Raw genomic sequence first — 21,609 nt, 5'->3', positions numbered from 1 at the left:
GCACCCACTGAGCCATAGCCCTGCCACCAAAGGACTTAAAATTCTGATACAAACCTCAGTTGTGTGTTTTCATTACATGCACATTATTGGTAAAGGGGATCTTTTCTGTCTAGGTTTTTTTTTTTTATTTAAATTTAAAAAATTAATATATCTAATTTCCTTCTTTAAAGATTTATTTACTATGTATTTAATATTGTGTCTGCATGTACACCAGCATGCCAGAAGAGGGCACTAGATCTTGTTGTAGATGTTTTTGAGCCACCATGTGGTGCTGGGAATTGAATCCAGGACCTCTGTAACACCAGCCTCTGCTCTTAACCTCTGAGCCATTTCCCCAGCCCGATATATCTAATCTCTTGCCAGCATATCCACAGAGATGGCTCTTTCTCAAAATTGTGGTAGCTTGTGAGTTATCACATAGCATAATAAATGTACCCTGGAAGTCTGATTTAATTAATAGTAAATTTCTAAACTACTCAAGAGAAGTACTGCAATGATGTACTATTAGGATGACTCCTAATAGCCATTGATCTGTATTGGGGCATTGTGTAGAGAAAGGCTGTGATTTGACTGAGATAAGTAAACAGTTTATTTGAAGTACGGGCTTTTTCCTTTATTATGATAGCCAACTTAGGAGACAGAGGATAAGTTGTTTCCCCCAGTATTTTACTGGATTGTTGATAATTCTGGGAGGAATGAAAGGAAGCATACTTACTCTTTCATGGGGCTCTCGTTACCTCTTATCACATTCCAATTCAAATTTTTTTCTGAATGATCATTAATATTATAGTCTAAATGTATGGGGTACTATACATTTTAAAGATCTTTTACTGTATTTTATTTAATACTAGCTAAATGCTATTAAATATGTATAAGGAGAGAATAGTTGCTTTTTAGATATATTTCCTAAAATAATATAGAACCATATATTAAGAATCTTAAGAATTATGTGGCTGTCTCCTAGCACATGTGGTCCTATAGAAGTTGGAAGGGGTTTCAAGGGTGAAGATAAATGTTTACCCTAATAATAATATTAGGGTAAATCATATCTTACACTGGAGCCTGCTAAAACTCAAGAGCTAAGCAATGGTGTTGACATGCTCATAGGAATTAAAGTCTAGACATGTATACTAAGATGTTAACTATAGCTACCTATAGATAACATCTATAAAATTTTAGTGACTGATAGTTTATTTCTTACCTAGCTTGGTTTATTTTCAGTTCAGTTCATGTAATCCCAAACAGCACTGTTAGAGGTACAGTCTTTAAGTGAGCTATGATTATTGTGTTTTCTAAAATTATAACTCGTGCAGTTAAAATGTTACATTAATTGTTTCATCATCTGATTAATATAATGACTTGGTCAACAAAGTGGTAGGTTTATTTGCAACTCTCTATTCTCAAAAACTGTTTTGATTGAGTCCATGTTAAGAGCTTGGTTTCATTGGTATTAAAAAAAGGTAAAAAGGTGTCTGTGAGGAAGCCTTCCTTCATGGGGAAGTAGTAACCAAGGGTAGTACGTTTATCTAAATCAGAAGTCAGGTGAACATCCGTTCCTGTCAGCGATGGGGCCATACATGCATCCAATGTTTGATTTCAGGCAACTGCAAGAACAGCAGCGGCAGAAGGAGCTGGAGAGGGAAAGGCTGGAGAGAGAAAGAATGGACAGAGAAAGGTTAGAGAGAGACCGACTAGAGAGAGAGAGGCTAGAGCGGGAGCGTCTGGAACAAGAGCAGCTGGAGCGGCAGCGGCAAGAGAGGGAGCGGCTGGAGCGCCTGGAGAGAGAGAGGCAAGACAGAGAGCGGGAGCGCCTGGAGCAGCTGGAGCGGGAGCAAGTGGAGTGGGAGAGAGAACGCCGAGTGTCCAATGCTGGTAAGGAGTCTGCAGGCTTCCGCCTCCCACCTCTGAACTGGGCAAGGCTCTGTGCTGTCGGGAATAGCGATGGTTCACATGTGCAGTGCTTGGGAATACGCAGTACAGCTTGGAGTTAGGATAAATACTCAGCAGTTATTGCTTCAGTGTTTCTTTTATTGCTTAGAAACTATAAGAAAGCTCTCGGGAATTTTTAGTCAGTCATTTTAATTCTTCTTGTTGCCCTAAAATTCAGCTATAAAGTGTGAATGTGTTTTCATGCAAAGAATTTTTTTATAATGATCTTGGAAAATATTTCCCTTGTGTAGTGCTTAAAATTATCACATACTATATGTATTATGTTATGTACAGCAAGAAGTTAGGTTGGTTATAGTTAGTCTTCTGTAGAAAAAATTAAAATGGGTGAAAATATTCTCTTAAAAATAACTGGTTATTTAAACATTTTCTGGTGTTGTGAAAAATCACAATTTGGAATTTATCAAGTGTCATAGAGGTTTATGATATGGTAAAAGTTCAAGGTGTTTAATATTTATCAAAGAATTTTATTCTTGAGTTACATCAGAAGCCAGTGTAGGTTTTTGATTGGTCAGTTGATTAATTCATTGTTTTTAACTGCCTAATTGTCCAGAGTAATGGCTCTCTGAGTTGAGCGTTCTAGTAAACAGTTTGCTGGGTTTATTTTGCTGTTTGTAATAATTTTGATGCTGTTTTAGTGGATCACCTAATAAAAGTTAAGATTTACTATCCTTTTCCTATGGAGGATAGATTATTAATCCGCTCATTTAAAAGAACTTCATTCTCTTTCGGGTTTCAAAGTATGCTTACAATTTAAATTTCCTCAAGTGGAACAGTTACTTGCCTAATTCTCTGGTACTAACTGTAATCTGCATTTATACATTTTGTCTGATTGCTGGTTTTGTGGCTTCACTAGCTCCCTTTTTCTCTCTCCTTTTTTATCCTGTCTTTTGCCGCTGCTTTCCACCTTATGTCCAGCTCCATCTTCAGACAGCTCCCTGTATAGTGCTCCACTTCCTGAGTATTCCAGTTGCCAGCCTCCTTCAGCACCTCCTCCATCATATGCTAAAGTCATCTCAGCTCCGGTGTCAGACGCCACTCCTGATTACGCTGTAGTGACTGCTTTGCCACCTACTTCCACACCCCCTACACCACCACTGCGACACTCAGCGACACGTTTTGCAACATCTCTAGGTTCAGCCTTCCACCCTGTTCTTCCCCATTACGCCACAGTTCCTCGTCCTCTGAACAAAAACTCTCGACCTTCTTCTCCTGTGAACACACCCTCTTCTCAGCCTCCAGCTGCGAAGTCCTGTGCCTGGCCTACTTCCAATTTCTCGCCCCTCCCTCCATCTCCTCCGATAATGATTAGCAGCCCCCCTGGCAAAGCTACTGGCCCAAGGCCTGTCCTTCCTGTTTGTGTCTCCTCTCCTGTGCCCCAAATGCCTCCGTCGCCGACAGCACCCAATGGGTTGCTGGACTCTGTAACATACCCAGTGTCTCCACCGCCTACCTCAGGGCCAGCAGCGCCACCTCCGCCACCGCCGCCGCCACCACCACCACCGCCGCCACCACCACCACCACCACCACCGCTGCCTCCCCTCGCCTCACTCTCACACTGTGGATCACAGGCTTCTCCTCCTCCAGGCACCCCTCTTGCCTCAACTCCCTCATCCAAGCCCAGTGTTCTCCCTTCTCCCTCTGCAGCTGCCCCTGCCTCTGTGGAGACCCCTCTAAATCCTGAGCTGGGAGACTCCTCTGCTTCCGAGCCAGGCTTGCAGGCAGCCTCTCAGCCGGCCGAGACGCCAACCCCGCAGGGTAAGGCTTCACTACTGCTGCTGACTACCACTCACTTCAGAGTAGTGCATGGCAACAGCTTTGGCTGCCAAGATTGGATCGGGTGGTTTTAGTAGCTGAGCATGACTGTGCCAAAGTACTGCGGGGTTTTTTATTTAAAAAATGAAGGATTTTTTTTTTTAATCCTGGGCCTTAATTGTATATAGTGATTTAATACAGGAGGTATCCATATTAAACTTAAGTTTTTAGATCTTTTGCACTAAGTATTATAAAAGGTATGTTCTGATATTTAGGTACCCCAATACTAATACATGACTTTGAACTTCATTGGGAAAACTTGACTGGCTCATCTTCTATGCTCATAGATCTTCTATGAGATCTACATACTTTCCTGAGGCCTAGAAATCTGTTTAATAAATCATCCCAGAGTTTGCCCTGGAGCACTTCAGTTCTCTGACCACTTTTTCACTTTGGCCTGTCCTGTATTGAGCTCTCTGTATTAGACTTTGAGGATGGGCAGCCTCTTAGGCTCTTTGCAAAAGGTGGGGTGTTCACAGGCCTGATGTATGACCCCAGAGGATTCTATGCAAGTAGTGGCATAAAGAGCAAACAAAATCCTTGAATGTTCTTTCCAAACCCAAGAGCCATCAACCTGAAGTGTAGCCTATGCACGTAAAGCTGTACCTGGTTCTGTAATAAGAGGATGCATAGTAACCCTGTTTTTATTACACGATGTAGAGAGGGTGCTGAAAACAAACGTACGCTTATAGAAACAGGGTTACAATCAAGATTTAAACATACCTTTTGTTAAAAATAAATTTTTGATAATGTCTTATAAGATTTTTATAAAAGGTGAATCAAATTCTAGTATGTGTCGTTTCATACCTCTGTGATTGACATCTGAACAAGAGCCCAGCAGCCTGACAGAACTTAATGCTCAGGGTTGGACAGCTCACCTTTAGCCCTTCATTTCTGAATGACTGTTCAAGCCTCAGAAGTGACAGCTGCTACCTGGTGTGCAAACTTAACTCTGGCTGTACAAAAGCAAAAATTAGCCCTTTAAGCCTTAAGTAAACACTTATTAATTTGGTATTTTGATTTTAAATAAACTCTTTACTCTTTGTGGGTTTTTTTCTTTTTAACAAGATTTAAATGGTTCCTGTATACCCCAGCGTGAGGGCCAAAACAACTTATAATTCTCATTTATGTTGCTGTTTTACCTGATATTAGATTATTTTATTTCTTTTGTGATTCTTAACTCAGGCTGTCTGTAGAATCATTTTTTAAGATAGTAAAAGCTGAGATCAGCTTCTCTGCAGTTTCCATCTTGTCTGTCACCAAATACTTCGTCATCATAGTCAAGTATATTATCTCAGCACCTAAGGTTTTGTATGGATTATCTTGGGTCTGTTATCAGGCAGTTCTAACTGCCATTGTGTGTGTGCTTGTGTAAAATGTTACGTGCTTTTCTCAACTCATACAAGCATTTGTCTTCAAATCCCTGGGTATGGGAGGATCTCATTAGCTTTATCACATAAGATATAATATTGAATGGTTGTATATGCACTTCAGCTTTCAATTCGAGTATCTTTTGTTAAAAACTTTCTGTTGGGGGAGGAAGGGAGGAGACTACAGCTGGGATACAAAGTAAGTAAAGTAATTAATATAAAAACAAAAAACTTAACAATGTATTAAGTTATGGTAAATTAAGTGCGGTGTCTGAGTCAGTTACTTTAGGATGGCATTCTATGTATCTGTACATGTAAAATACAACGATTTAGCTCTGTTGTTGATCACCTTTGTCAACTTTCTTTCTCTCAGGCCTTGTCTTGGGACCACCTGCCCCTCCACCACCACCACCCCTCCCATCAGGCCCTGCCCATGCCTCAGCACTTCCTCCTCCCCCTGGACCCCCTCCACCACCTCCACTGCCATCCACTGGGCCTCCACCACCCCCTCCACCACCTCCTCTTCCTAATCAAGTTCCTCCCCCTCCTCCACCACCTCCCGCCCCTCCCCTCCCCGCATCTGGACTTTTCTCTGGATCCATGTCAGAAGACAATCGCCCTTTAACTGGACTTGCAGCTGCAATTGCGGGAGCAAAACTTAGGAAAGTGTCTCGGGTAAATTACTAAATTACTGAACTTTTAAAAGTATGTCTTCTTGCTTCTAAATGTCTAAAATAGTGAAATTATTGTAAATTATTGTAAACCCCGATTTTAACTCTTTTGATTAAAAACCAACACAATTTAAAATTTTAGAAAAGGTTTAGGGCTGTAGTGTAAAGAGTTTTCTGTGGCTCTGTCATCTCTAGATTTACTAGTTAACATTTGACTAATATTTGCCTTTTGGGTTTGTTTTGTTTTGTTTTGTTGCATATGTCTCTTTTACTACACACAGTTTTTAATCTGAATAATTTGAGATTAAGTCAGAAACACTATGCTCTTAGTTTTCTACATCAGTGTAAGTTTGGAGCGGAGTAGCTAGTGATTTTTGTGGCATAATTTTTTCTTGTTTAAATTTAGTTGTAATGTCTCTCTCATTTTAATCTGACAGTTCCTCTATCCTTTTAACACACTGATAGTTGTTTTGAAAAGTTATATTTCAGTTTGGTTTATTGCATTTCCCTCTCAGTATGGATGCAGTTTATATATGAGATGAGGGGGAAAATATCACCAGGACTGTGGAGAGACAATATTATTTCAGCCATTATTGGTGATCTTAACTTTGATAGAATTCTCACCAATATTTAAAGTCCATGTTATTCACTCTATTGGTTCTTCAAATTTAAAAAAGTGCTTCTTTTGAAATCAATAATGTGTTCTTCTGTTTTGAGTATGATAGTAAACATGATTGTCTACACAGGAAATTATTATGTGTATGCTCTCACTAAGGTGGAGGATAGCTCTTACCCAGCTGGAGGGAGTGCTGTGGGTGTGAACTTGGCCTCATCCAAAGCAGATGCTGGTCGTGGGAATGGACCCCTTCCTCTAGGTGGTAGCGGCTTAATGGAAGAAATGAGTGCCCTGCTGGCCAGGAGGTGAGAAATTTTATTGTAATGGGTAGGTCAAGAATCAGGAAGATTTTGATAATAGGTAAGTGATATAAAATTTTTTAACCAATTTGCCTTTCCAGGAGAAGAATTGCCGAAAAGGGGTCAACAATAGAAACAGAGCAAAAAGAAGACAGAAGTGTAAGTGAATATAAAATCTCTTACCTTTAGAGTGGAACTCAAGCCCACTTATTCAGAAACTCATATAACGATTACTTGATCTGAACTTAATGTTTGATCTTATGTTTACTATTACTATTTACTATTACTATGATTTCCAACTATACAAGTATGAAAATGGCTTGAGTGTTATTTATATTATTATAATCTCATTCTGAGTGACTTGAGTTGAATATGGGGAGTTCTGAAGAAGGTACTAAAGTTCAAGCCTATGAAGTTAAGCTGTTCTTATATTCATCTTTAAATGAGTGAATGAATTCTTAGAAGTTTTCTAATCTGTTGGGCTTCTCAATTTCTTCGTGCTATTGAAGATTAAAGGATTATATCAACAGTTTATATGTCATCCGTATGAACCCTGTGTTCATTAGCCATGCCCCTTAGGAGTATACCCTTCATGTCCTGCTCCACATTTGAGCTGGGCAAACCTCTCTTACCTGTTCGCTATGTTGTCATTCAACAGAGGTTGGAGTGGCTCTCCCTGTGCCATCTGGCCTCTCTTTTCACTAACAGTCCTTTGTTCTGTCTCATATCAGGTTCCTAGTTTTTTGACTAGTACAGGTTCTCAGAACTTACCACAGAAAGAGCTTTTGGGAAGGCAGTAGGGAGAAGACCGAACGGAAGATAGGAGAAGGGAACAGTCTAAGCCAGAATGTAATAAAGACGAGATGGTGGAGGAGGAGAGTGACAGGAAGAACATGGGAAGGGAACTTGTAAACCTACCTGCAAGAGAGACGTAGTTTCTGGTGGATGTGGTGTTAATGTGACTATTTCTGTATATTTAGGAAGATTCAGAGCCTATAACTTCTAAGGCCTCATCAACAAGTACACCTGGTAAGTTCAGGAGAAACCTTCCCCCAAATGCTAATACTTTGCAATTTAAAAGTTCATTTTCCTGTATTTGGACAAGTGATTGCTTGCTCACTGAAATATTAAAGTGTTTTGTTTATATTTGAAGCCACTGACCTTTTTTCTGCCTTTTGTGATCTCAGAAATTAATGCTTTTCATCCTGATACTGTGAAATCTATTAAAATTGAACATTTTTGTTCATGCTGTCTAGGCAAAGACCATAATAATGTGTGTTCGCTCTTTGTTTTATGGACTTGCTATTCGCTACAGGGATCTATTTCACACAGTTCTTAGAAGCAGAAAATGGAATGCGTATGTCGGGTAGCATTATTTCAAAACCTTCTCAGTTAAGGAAACTAGCCCTCCTCTCTGTGCAGCCATTGACTGCTTTGTCCAGGGGTTGAGCTACATGGAATTTTCCATGTCTGTGTTGGCGTGTCATCTGGTATTGTCACTGGACTGGTCTTGTTCAAGCAACCATACTGGGATTTCATGAGTCCAGCTTCCCTGTCGTGTCTAGAGGATGGCCCTCTAGCATCAGGCCTGGTCCTCTGGCTCTTAGAAGCTTCCCACCCTCTCATCTGTGATTTTCCTGAAATTGTGTACTAACTGGAATTGGCACACAGTCAGTCACTTACTCTCTGTACAATTGTGGATCTTAACGATAGTCTCCATCTGTTGAAAAAAAAGTGAGCTATATTTATGTGTAGATATAAAGATAAATAGTATATAATTAGAAATTATATTGGCTTAGGAGAATTACAGTAGTAGGTTTTCCTCTCAGGTCATTTTCTTACTCAAAAAAAAAATCTTTTTGAAGTTGGCTGTTGAATAGACTTACTCCTGCCCCTGACATTCATAGGGCTGGGGTGTGGCTGAGTAGTAGCACACTTGCCCAGCGTGTAGGAGGCCTGCGTTCTGTTCCAGCACTGCAAGGAAAGTAAAAGAGACCTCATGGGCTCTTTAAGCTGGGTGTGGTGGCACACATCTTTAGTCCCAGCACTCAGGGAGGCAGAGGCACAGATCACTGTGAGTTCGAGGCCAGCCTGGTCTGCAAAGTGAGTCCAGGACAGCCAAGGCTACACAGAGAAAGCCTGTCTCAAAAAAAAAAGTGACTTCATAAACTATTTTTCCACAGTCCACCTTGGTTTGGGGGTTGGTACATTATCTAAATAAATTCAGTGGTTTGTAATCCACATGTATAAAATGAGGACTTTGTTCACAACAGTTTGGAACTTCTTTTTCATTTGTTTCATTCGATTCTGAAAATTGACTTTTCATAAAACACTTAATGAGCCAAAAGTGAGTGAAAGAGTAAACCTCTTAAGCACAAAAACTTATGAGACTTTAAATACTACTATGTCAGGCTGGGAATAACCTGTCGAATCACCTGGGCTATCTTTGGAGAAAATGGTGTTATATTATGCATTGTAGAGTGTTTAGCTTGGCTGAAACTAGGAAGTTATTGTCATGAGCGGAGGTATGTTGTTAAATAAAATTGAATAAGAAGAAACTAAGAAATAAGTTGACTTACCTGTCTAGAATTTATTTTTGAGGATTCTTGGGAAAATGAGTTTGAAACAAATGTTAAGAGAGTGTGATGGAAAAGATCAGTAGTAAATTTAGGCTTTTTCTTAGAAGTATTCTCATTGACACGTAAGTCAGCTGAAACTATTTGGGAAGACTCAGCCTTATAATGTGGAGCTGGGGAAGACTAAGATCCAGTGTGTTTTGACACTGCTGACGGGTAGGCCAGCCTCCACCCTTGTCCTGCAGTACGCCTGTGCTCCTCAGAGAAAAAGACACCCTCCCCTCTGCTCCCACAGGGCTGAACCACTCTTCCTCACAGCCAGGCCCTTTATGATTAACAGGGTGAGTGGGTGAGATTACTCTTACCTGCAATACGAGCATTTGGGAGACTGAGGCAGGAGGGCTGCCACAGTTGGAGACCAGGCTACCTTGAACTTCAGTGTGAGATTGTGTCTCAAAGGGGGGAAAATAATAGGCGCGTCTCCCTATTAAGGTAGTTTGTACTGCATCTACCAACTTTTGACTGACTTTCATCCTTCCGCCTGCATCTTCTCCCCCTCTCTTCCTGGTATGCCTCCCTCTATTACTTGAATTAATGTGCTGGATGTATTTTTATTCAGTCCATCTTGGCCTCCCTCTGGTTTTTTTGATGTTCCTTTGCTAGCTCTGGAACCTGCCATTTATGTGTTCACTGACAGAATGCCTTAGCTATTCCTGTTCAAAAGGCAGAACTAAGTGATGATGAAGTAAAGGAAGATCAGTAGCAACTTGAAGGTTCTTCCTTTAGATGCCTGGCAACAGCAATGCAGGGCTTCAAGGGAGTTTAAATTTAGTTTTGCATACGTTTTGAGGAGACTAGAAGCCTCTTCCTGAGTAAAGATGTGCAGAAGCCACTCCAGGGGAAACATTAGAAGATGAAACAGAGTTTCTCATATAAGAGTATACAGTGAGGTCATGAATGTGTATAGACTTGATTTGAATGTGACTCAAATGCTTTTCTCTATGAAAAGTTTCACTTTTGATCTTCTCAAGTTACATAGTCAGGTCAATGATAGTGTCAGTGAGTGAACCAAATTAGAAAATCACAGTTAAAGGCATGCTTTCTTTATCGTGCTTATTACAATTATCATTTGGATTATAGAAACTAAAATATCTGGATTTTATAATAAAAGGGTTTTTTAACAAAACAGTAATTTTTTCACTTTTTTTTTTTTGGTTGTTGTTTTTGTTGCTTGGATGTTTGGTTTAGTTTAGTTTTTGGTTTTTCAAGACAGGTTTTCTCTGTGTAGCCTTGGCTGTATAGACTAGGCTGGCCTCTAACTCAAAGATCTGCCTGCCTCTGCTTCCTGAGTGCTAGGCTTAAAGGCATGACTTTGTTTTGATGTTTTTTGTTTTGTTTTTTAAGACAAGGTCTCACTTTGTAGTCTTGGCTGCCTGGAACTTACTATGAAGACCAGGCTGGCCTGAACTCATAGAGTTCTGCCTCCCTCTACTTCCTAAATTTCTGCTTTAAGTTCTACAATCATAACAATTTAGTCTTTACTGTTCAGAATTTTTTTTAATTTGTATTACAGCTATGTACATAGAATGATGGTACTTTAATGTCTTGTAATGATTCTGGAAGGATCTGAGATGTGTTTAATAATACTTATTTCTTATTTTTGAAGAACCAACCAGAAAACCTTGGGAAAGAACAAACACAATGAATGGCAGTAAGTCACCTGTCATCTCCAGGTATTGATTTTCTTTTCTAAGTTTTATGTTATGTATTTGTCTAAAAAAGTTAATACATTTTTATTGTAGAAAAATTTGAATTATACAAAAGCATCTATAATCCATATGTTGAACAACCACAGAACTCATATTTTTTCTATTCCTTATTATGTGATAAATTCTACCAATATATTTATTAATCAGATTGATATTTTAGGATAGTTTCATCCCTTTTAACTTGTGTATTTTTTTTTAAAAATTCAAATTAAAAGGAAAAACAATGCAGCAAATACTAAAATACAACTATCACCCAAACTTAACAAGTTGTCATATGTCTTACAGCTTTGTAGCTATATTTTTTCTCTTAATAGTTTTAAAGAAACTTGCAAGTAAATGGTATTTCACCCTAAATACTTTGACAATTTCCCAAATAACCCAGGACAGCTCCAATATAACCATAATAGAATTGTTGCCTCAGAGTAATTTAACATTTAGCAATAACAAATCTTATATAGTATTGAACAATAATGCCCCACTGGTCCCTATATAGTCTTAAAAATAGAATTTTAGAGGAAACCTTTATGATTTATAGTGAAAATCAGATAGATATTGTATAGAATACAAGAGAGCACAAATCAAGTACAAATTTTCTGTATCTCAGTTAAAACTTCTAATTGTGGGCTGGAGAGATGTAGAAATGTTAGTGGTGGTGGTTCTTGCAGACTCAGGTTCAATTCGTAGCACCCGTGTGACAGCTAACAACTATCTAACTCCATTCTTGAGATCCAGTGCTGTTTTCTGGCCTGTAAAGGCACTGTGTGGGCATACAGACTTACATGCAGGCAAAAGACCCACTTGCAAAAAATAATCTATGTGTGGTGGTGCACACTTTTTATTTATAGCATTCACGAGGCAAAGGCAAGCAGATCTCTGTGAGTTTATAGCCAACCTAGACTACCTGGTGAGAGCCTGTCTCAAAAAAAATTGATCAATTGATAAATAATAAAATATCCAAAAATATTAAAAACCAACGTTTCTAGTCATAGTCAAGTTAGATAAGATAAGCTTGCTGACCAGCTAGTCAAGAGACCCTGTCTCAAAAAAAAAAAAAAAAAAGAGGTGGAAAGAGCAGTTGAGAACAACACCTGTCATCAACCTCTGGCCTCCACATATACATGTGTGCAAGCACACACACCACAGAAACGGAAAGGAAAGATAATCTTCAGGTTGGGGGTATGTCTCAGTTGGTAGACCGTTTACCTAATATGCATAAAGCCCTGAGTTCAATGCCCAGCTTGGCATGAACTGGGCAGGGTTCATACAGTCCCAGTACTGAGGTACAGGGGTTGAGAGTGAGACCAGAGAAAAGGTCAAGGTCATCTTCATCTACTTACTAAATATGAAGCCAGCCTTGCCTACATGAAATCCTGTCTCCAGAAACAAAGAAAGAAAAGATCGTGTCCGTGAATCTTCTGTGGTAAAATGCCTTAAGATGAGTGGCATAGAACATTGGGATGTTCCTCTGGCTCTCGTTGGTAATCTACTGGTTTTGTTTTCATAATAGGAGAAGATGTTCTTTACATGCCTGTGAATAGTTAGTTTTATACAAATCAAGCTACAGAGACTTTTTCATTTGTTGCTTTGGTATTCACAAAATCAGAATGTCTTTGCTTGTGTTTTGATCTTTAAAGAAGTAGCTGCAGCCTACAAAAATAGCCATTGTGTCCTTGTGTAAATTAGTTTCAAAATACCCTTTTAAATTTGATAAAACAGATATTTTAAGGATAATTAACACCTTTTATTTTTGTTTTGCTTGCTGTGACTAAAAAGTAAATCAGTAGCATCATGGGAATTATTTTTAGAAGTTCTACTGTATACCCTTTAAATGGTTTTTCCCCTTCATAGACGGGATTCTCCAAGGAAAAATCAGATTGTTTTTGACAACAGGTCCTATGATTCATTACACAGGTATCATCCTGCTGTGACTTTGTGATTTCAGACTTTTCAATAACATGTCCAGGATAGGGCTGAGCTTTTTCTACCTGGATTGGTAATCACCACAAGGGAAACATTTAGGAAGATTGAGGTTTCTTTTATTTTAGCTGTAGTTTGAACACATAAAGTAGAACTCTGCTATTGTTTGATAGTTGGATTCAGATAAATACAAATGATAAACATCTGAAGTGCTAGAATAAGAAGTCGAATCGTCTTAACATCGTCTAGTTGGTAGCTTTGGCGTTTTCCTCTACGATTCTCTTGGTGGTTATGTGACAAGGCTTTTGAAAATGCAATCAGAGGTCCTGTGCTAGTTTTGCTAGAACACTGGACAATATTGTAGCCATAGATGAAGCTGCTGAGAATACAGTCTGTGTCCTCGATGTAGTGAAATTTGCTACTTAACATCCCAAGAAGACTGTACTTAGCACATTTAAGGCTCTAGGTTCAGTCTTCAGCATGGCCCTCCACCTCCCCTAGGAAGGAAGGGGACAGTATCAATCATCTATTTCTTATTTGAAAAAAAAAAAAAAAAAAAAGACAATTTTAAGAATCTGCACATGCTTTTCAGCAATTTGTAGAATTAATTTGATAGAATAAGAAGTTAAATACTGTGGTATAGTTTTTTTTATAGGCAGGTATCTAGGTAATGGTCTCCTAAAGTTAAGAAAAATACATGTATTTAAACATCTGATAAACCCACATATTTTTATCATCAGTTGTATTGAAAACCCTTAAGCTAAAAGTAATAGACCTAAGGAAGGGGCATGGTAGTATATGCCCATGCTCTCAGCACTCAGAATACTGAAGCAGCGTTATGAGTTAAGAATATCATGGACTACATAATGAGACCTTGTCTCAAATAAATGAGTACATGAACAAATCACTGAAATATTTGAATTTTATTAGAAATATGTTGGTTTATGCCAGGCACAGTGGTATATACCTTTAATCCCAGCACTCTGGAGGCAGAAGCAGGAGGATCTCTCTGTGGGTTTGAGGCCAGCCTATCTACACAAGAGAGTTCCAGAACATCCAGGGCTACATGGAGAGATCCTGTCTCCGAAAAAAAGAAAAAGAGAAAGAATATATTGCTGCACACATCCATTTTTAATGCACACAGGCAGGGCCCGTTTTTCTGCTCATCTACTGGAAACGGGAATGAAGTAGTGCACAGAGAAGATAGCTGTGTCAGTAAGTGGTTCTGTAACTGGGCGCTGTCCAAATTCTCACTTGCTAAAATTACTTTATGCTACTGGCAGACTTATTTTGTCAACTAGTTAATTTTCCATAAATGTTCATATCCAGCCTTTTCATTTGTTTCTTTGAGGTAGGCTAATTGTTCTGAACAAAAGGTATTTTTTTTTTTAGAAAAATCTGCTGGAACCTAGAAAGAAAAACAGTACCTTACAACAAAGTCTTCCAAGTCACCGCACTGCTACCCATACCTAGTGCTGGAATAATGTTTCTTAAAAAAAAAAAAAAAAAAGTGGTGATTACTTCTTTCCTTCAGTATGAAAAGTTCCCCCCTTGAGTTAATTCTCATGGTGGTGGTGGTGGTGATGGATTGCATGTTAGCATGAATTAAATTTTTTTACAGTTGCATGTTTGCACAATTGTGTATTAATTAACATTTTAAATTGTTTTAATAAATACAGATGTTTATATAAGATAGCATATTTCTCCTTTAAGTAGTAGATTGTACCTGTTTGTTTGGATGTCAGAAATATTCATTATATATCTTAGGAAAAAATAACTAATTGATCTACTCAAATGGGAAAAATAAAAGCAAATTATTAATTATTTGATTCTGGAGAGCAGAAATAAATAACTTGGGTATATAAAATTCAGTTTGCCAACCCTCAAAAATATTTACTGTACCTAACTCTACACACAACACTGGGTTTTCTGCATTCCATGGGTTTTAGATCTTAAATGAGTGGATTTAAGTAGGTACCTCAGCAAAGAAAGGTACATCCTCATGGGAGAGGCAGTTCTTTATATAAATCCTTAGGACTTACTGAATGAAGTTTCTGAAAGTTACTATATAAGTAGATACCCAGTAAGTTAAAATTGGTTGGCTTGTTCTTGTTTCATAATCAGCTTTTTAAGCAGTAATATGTCTTGATATTAAAGTAAATTAAGTATTTCACCTTCATGAACAATGCCTTTGGGTTTGGAGTGTTATATCAGTTATGAAATATAGCTTTATAGCAAGTTACACATATTGGGTCTTGATTCAGATAGATTTCTTTTTGGTGCTATGCAAAATTAAAACACATGATTAACTGATGGCTTATAGAATGGTTACTGTTCTAAACCAGAAAGTGAAGAACTGAAGGGCTGAGGCTCCAGATTCCCTACTGAGAATCTCCTTTATTTCCAGGATTGGACAGGAAGCCATGACTGATTTATTTGGTGTTGGAACTTACAAAATATACCTAATCCCTAACACTTACTTTACTGTGTAAAAATTTTAAGAAAAGCTAAACTATTAAAAGGGCAATTGTAATTGACAGGCAGCTTCTGCATTAGAATGTTCCATTTTTTGTTTTTATTTTTTTTCTATTTTCTTCTTCCTCTATGAAGCAAAGTAAATTTATAGAAGATAGAGTCAACTGAATATGAGAGTATGCCTCTAACGCAATAGTCAGTTTTCAGCATCATTTTTGCTTTAATTCTTAAAATGGAAGCAAATAGGGAAAGAAATTAGGCTTACTAAATTATTTCTTTCTACAAACTGAGGCTCGGACTTATAAATTGATCTGTGTTAAAATAAAATATTCCAGACAGTAGAGCTTTTCCTTTATTGATTTGCCTGATATTTAATACGTGATACAAAATTTCAAGAGCACTGCACATGACTGCATTATCTGGGCCCTGGGAACTTCAGCTGGTCACTTTGTCATGTCCATGGTCAGCAAGCCATGTGTTAACCTTGTCCCAGGGAGTGCTTCCTTCTACTCTCTTAAAGGAGTTTCACCAGATTGTCACCCTGTCTACTTTTTAAATAGGTTATCAAATTGAGAAATTAAAAGACATTTTCTGCTGCCTGTTCTAATCAGGCCTACAGTTGTGACAACTTAGCAAAAAAATGTGCTTAAGAAATAAATTTAAATCTGGTGTTGGGGTGGCAAATTTAGAGTTATTTAAGAACTCACTAAATGTTGTAAATATAATTTATCTGTCTTGAAAATTTCTTTTGTGCAGACCCAAATCCACACCTTCGTCACAGCCCAGTGCCAATGGAGTCCAGACAGAAGGACTTGACTATGACAGGCTGAAGCAGGTGGGTATTCAGTGTAGCTTGCTTTATTCTTGCTTTTCTGAAAGGGCATGGGGCACCTTCCGTGTGGATCCTGGGAGTACTCTAAAAGCTCACACGGTTAAAATGCTTTAGACAAATTATACGGTGGCCATAGTCGTCCAGTGTTGCTCAGCTCAATTTTTTTTTCTGGTTCATTTTTCACCTATGAAAACTGTGGCTCTTTTCATTGTCCTTTTAAATTTGAATCTACAATTCTTGATGAAAGACACAGCATAATTTAAATACACACACAGTGGTAGCCACATAAAAATATGAACAGCTGAGGCTGGAGAGATGGCTGAGTAGTTAAAGCATTTGCTGCTCTTGCAGAGGACCCAGGCCTGCTTCGTTCGCAGTACCCGCCTGGTCTCTTAACAACCATCCGTTTTAAGGGATCTGACATCCTCTTTTGGTTTATTCAGGCACTAGGCACGTCCCTGGTACACATACACATGCAAACACAATACTCACATGGAAAATAAGAATCTCTTTTAAATGAACAAATAAGAATAATTTTAATAGTTTATTTAATCTAAATATTTTAAAAAATAAGTTGAATATATGCTCATTGTTGAGTCTGGAATTCGGTGCATGGTTTACACCTACAGTCCATCTTTCAGACTAACTTGATTTAAAGAGCTCAGCAGCTATGTGTGGCTGGTGCCTGCTATTAGTTACTTGAAATAGGACTTCGCTGCTATGGTGATTCCTAAGAAATTGCCATTCTTTAAATGTGGTGACACATTTGCCAAGAGCTAACTGTCCAGTGACATCTTCCTTGAAACTTCCATATGCATCACCTTTCAGGTGGCATCAGGGGACTGGGTCTCACGGCTACATGAATTAAACTTCTCTGAATGACAGTGCTGACTGTTGAAGTTTTAGTCTTTCTATTTCATATCTTACTAGGGCAGAATAAGCAAAGATGGGCAAGGAAAGAAGTATTTAAACAGGATTTAGTGAGGCCAGTCTTCTTCTAAGAAATAGAATTGCAGCTGTGGAATCAAAAGCTGTATAGGGACCCTGGGGAGATAATCAGCAAAGTGATCGATTATGAATGAGCATAAAGATTTGAGTTTGGCCCTGGAGCCCATGTAAACAAGCCGGGCATGCTGGTGTGTAGTGTCCTTGGCTCACTGGCCAGCTAGCCTGGCCCACTTGGTGTGAGGTCCACCAATAAAGAGATTATCTCACAAAAGGCAAGATTGCCCTCTGGGTACACATGCAGAAAAGAACTATATTTCGTGATGTTCTTAAACTTTCATCTGAACAAGAAACTTCTTAGACATCACCTCATCTTTGTTTGTTTTGTTTCCTGGTCTTTCTCTTGATACTTCAGGACATTTTAGATGAGATGAGAAAAGAACTGACAAAGCTGAAGGAGGAGCTTATTGATGGTAAGTACGTGAGACATGGCATCCTTCAGATGCTGTAAAAATGATGCCATGCTCGCTTGTCGTGGGGCCTAACCTTCTCTTAGGTTTCTGGGGAGGTACTGTTCTCATAGAAGAGGAGTTATTTGTGAAAATGAAGATTGACAAGATTTCCAAGTGTCAGTGTAGAATTTGGTGGAATACCAATCAGGCAGATTTTTTTTTCTTAAGACCCCTCTTCTCGTCCATTCCACCCTTTGTTTTGGAGCCCACAGAACCAAAGTTTTTATCTTGTATATACAAGGGAAGAGATAATATAATCACATGTGCTTGGTATGAATTAAGTTTTATGAATTAAAGATCTATACGATGAAGATTTAAATTCTGTATCTTTTGATGATGGAATTTGAACACAACCCTGAAGATTTCTCAGGAATGAAACCTCCATCTGTATTTCCTTTCTGATATGTTGACTTTGAAAACTATTTCTTCCCTGTTACAGCAATCAGGCAGGAACTGAGCAAGTCGAATACTGCATAGAGAAGCAAACTAAGGAGACAGGACTTGAATCTGGAGAAAAACAAAAATTCCTACAAACAACTGTTAACAACCCCCTACAATTTTTAAGCTGTAAGAAGAAAATGGATACACAGTCAGGAGGGAAAAACCGCCAATCTCTGAAAGCCTTCAGACATAGCGATTCTGGCAATCAGCTGTTCCCTCCCAGTGTGCTGCTCTTGTTCTGACCTTCACCGCAGGATGGAGAATTGTATTTGAGCTCCCGTAGCAGTACTAAGCCCGTCAGGCAAGATCACCGTGCATTGAAATATTTTCATGTCTAGATGAAATTGCACGTTTTCCGCAATCCATTGCTAAAATAAAAAAAAGAGAAAGGCTTAAGAGGTTTTTTTCAGAGGGCACTGACGAAGAATTTTATTTAGCAAGTTCTGCTATTGCATTGCAAATGTTTCTCTCAGGTTTGTCTTCCTATCATATTTGATATTCCGTGAATAGTTAAGATCATAAAGTATGGAACAAATGGAATTGTATGTGCTTTCAAAGGGTGGTATTTATAAGAAAGGTCCTAAACTGTTTAGTCCCACTTGAGGAATTTTAGAGTGATAGGAAGTGTCTCGGGTTAGCCTTCATGCAATTTTGTAGTTTAAAACATAAATCTGTCCAGAAATTAAAGATTTAGATGCCTTCCTAAATTGTTACAATGCTTTACCAAATCTATGACTTCTATATAACAAACAGTGGTCAAATGTAAAACATTCTATTATAGATTTACTGTAGGTTTTCAACCTTTTTTAGACTTATGCATGTGGACATTTTTATAATGTAATTACAATCACCACAAAGTTAGCTTTTTTAATTACAGGCGGTAATGCATGTCACACTAATATGTAGTGGCCTTTTCAAGGCCTAATCCCAGGGGAAATATTTTGTAGAATATAGGGAAGCGGGAGGAAGGGGAGGAATAACTTTTTATTTAAAGTTAATTTCTGCACTGTCTTTATTTTCTCAATTACCTGCATGAATTACAATGAGAAATATTTTGTGACTTTAATCAGTAAACATGTTAACAAAACCAAGTACTTAATCATTTACATCATGACTTCAGCTATTTGTATTTTAACCAGCAGTTTGAATGGTCTGAAGCATGATGCTGAGCTCCGCGTGGGCTACATCACTGTGGAACTCAAAAGTTTGATCACTGAATTGGGCAGTTATCTCTAGGTCCCCGCAGTGCTGCAGGTGCTCAGGTGCTTGCTCCTGACTGAAGCTGCTCTCGACCTCTGTTGTGCTAAAACACAAGAAATATCAATAATGGCAGCAATTAGGATCACAGAAATCACAGATAAAGGGAAGCCACTGAGGAGTTCTGCAGTTTGTTTGTTTTTTTTAATAAAACTAAACTGAGACTTAAGTGGTAGGCAGAGTCTGATGTTGTTACACCCTGAGTGTGTGTATGTGTATGTGTGTGAGATGGATGTCATGGATGTGTTCCAGCCCTTTATGTTTATGATTGGCAACATTAAAATAAGGGAGAAATCCTATATATTGTAATGTTAGCTTTTTGGAAAATCTAGGAAATCAAAAGTTCTTGAGGCTCTCCATCATGATTTATGCTTGAGTTATTAATGTGCCATATTTGCTTTGGAATTTTTGGTTAACAAAACTACTAAAAAATGGAAGAAATAATCTACTTTCGTTTGCTTTCTAGATTTCATACATGTCAGTTGTAAAACAAAGCTTGACAGCAGCATAGTTTTCTAAATGGTACCATTTGCAGTTATTACCACTACAGAGATGTTTGAATAAGGGATATTTTTTTCTTGTTAAGAGTTTCTGTTTCTGTAGAAACTTCATTTTTAGATTTTATGAGGGATGAACTATTATAGTTGAGATATTCAGCTCTTTTTCTACCCATTATTGTCATGCGGTAACAGTAAAGGTGTTGAAGGTGTGGCGAGCTTGTAAGTTGTTCTCTAAAAGAAGCAGGCCTTTCATTTTACTGTTGAACTTTTGATTACGCAGCTACTTTGATAATGTAAATGTGTACATCCCTTACAGAGCTGATAAAAAGTCACTTCATTTTGTTGCTGAAGTTAATAGTCTATAGTAGGTAGGGTACTTGGTATAAGTGGTCCAAAGTGAGACAAAACACTAAAGTCAATGCTAAGTCCTAAAAGAAACTGGTTTATGCACTAAACGTTTTGTGCCTTGGTCTAATATTTAACACAATGTCTGTAAAGTGACAAAAAAAAAAAAAAAAGAACCAGTGTTGACTCATGCTATATGCTTCATCATATCATATATCGCATTATCCCACATGGCTGAATGTGTTCCTTCATAGAGCTTAATTGGACTATTCTATACATTCGCTGTCATACATGAAATCTTGTCATTGTTGGAGATTTCAGTGATTAAAATGGGAAACAGAGCTTAAGTTATTTTCCCAAAACTGTTTCTTGGAACCATATTGTGATGCTGGGTTTTTGCTTTTGTGTGTTGAATGTCTTCAGCTGAGTACAGTTTAGGGATCCTTTCTAGTTACAGGAAGGCACTGCTCTCCTCAACACTGTGATCTGACCTGCGACAACTCTGTACAATACACTCTGTGAATGGCTAGCAAGTCAATAGCAAACCAGAATGTACAAACTTAGTGTGGTGCTGAAATCTCTTCAGAATAGTCATCATGGTCTCAAAGTCTGTTTAAAATTTACAAGCCTAATGTGTCAATCAGAACTAAAGATGAAACACTGATGAATGTTCAGTTCTCATGCTGCACGTGTGTTTTCTGTTTAGGTTTTTCAGTTCTGCTGTTTTTACCATAACTGTTTCATTTAAATTTCCTACACGCTAACTTCATTTGTGTGATTGAAATAAAATTGCAGTATATACATGTTTCTTGTTTGTGACACTTAGGTGATCTTCTGATAGTGTGTTAATTCTAAACCAAGTGATACTGGGGGTAAACTCCGCACCTGACACAGCCCAGGTCTTCGCTGTTTACAGTCCACACATCATGTCACTGTTCTCTGCAGATGTCATCAAAGTCAGGAGTAGTAAATAACACAAAGGGAATATGGTTTGCTCAATCAGTCACCCTTTTGTTTTGAAGCCAGTGCTGTGTGCTCCGTGTATCTTACATTCTCTCAGCACAGCTTGACATAGTGTCTTTTATAGTCAAGGTGGTAAAAAATGTTTCACCCCATCTTTTTGTTCTGTAACATAATCCTGTATATTTCACCTCATTTACAGTTCATTTTCTTTATGTAATTTGCAGATTAAAGGATATTGCCAAGTAATTAGCTTTATATGTAGTAGTCTGTTCCATCTATAGGTTTTTCTACATTAGGCTGTAAATTGGCTCTATGTATGTAAGTTTCAGCATTTTCATCTGTTACGAGTTTTAATTCCA

General features: G+C 38.2%; 1 protein-coding gene across 18 annotated transcripts in view; it reads left to right on the top strand.

Moving 5' to 3' along the window:
* Enah (ENAH actin regulator) overlaps window positions 1-21,090 on the top strand; it is a 110,686-nt gene extending 89,596 nt beyond the window's left edge. For 8 of the 18 annotated variants that reach the window (XM_060364840.1, XM_060364836.1, XM_060364839.1 and 5 more), the window contains 11 exons: window positions 1,601-1,872; window positions 2,866-3,705; window positions 5,506-5,807; window positions 6,579-6,724; window positions 6,820-6,877; window positions 7,699-7,747; window positions 10,961-11,027; window positions 12,912-12,974; window positions 16,212-16,290; window positions 17,648-17,705; window positions 18,184-21,090. In XM_060364840.1, coding sequence (XP_060220823.1) covers window positions 1,601-1,872; window positions 2,866-3,705; window positions 5,506-5,807; window positions 6,579-6,724; window positions 6,820-6,877; window positions 7,699-7,747; window positions 10,961-11,027; window positions 12,912-12,974; window positions 16,212-16,290; window positions 17,648-17,705; window positions 18,184-18,221 — 1,972 coding nt within the window. In that variant the 3' untranslated portion in view covers window positions 18,222-21,090. The remainder of the gene's footprint in view (window positions 1-1,600; window positions 1,873-2,865; window positions 3,706-5,505; window positions 5,808-6,578; window positions 6,725-6,819; window positions 6,878-7,698; window positions 7,748-10,960; window positions 11,028-12,911; window positions 12,975-16,211; window positions 16,291-17,647; window positions 17,706-18,183) is intronic. The other 10 variants (XM_021633639.2, XM_060364841.1, XM_021633635.2 and 7 more) reach the window with 5 other exon arrangements.
* Window positions 21,091-21,609: the final 519 nt, after the last annotated feature.

This window comes from Meriones unguiculatus, chromosome 11 (genome assembly GCF_030254825.1).
Source record: "Meriones unguiculatus strain TT.TT164.6M chromosome 11, Bangor_MerUng_6.1, whole genome shotgun sequence".
In the NCBI taxonomy this organism is placed as follows: domain Eukaryota; kingdom Metazoa; phylum Chordata; class Mammalia; order Rodentia; family Muridae; genus Meriones; species Meriones unguiculatus.
The sequence above is the reverse complement of the archived record's forward strand: the minus strand, read 5'-3'. Positions and strand labels throughout refer to the sequence as shown.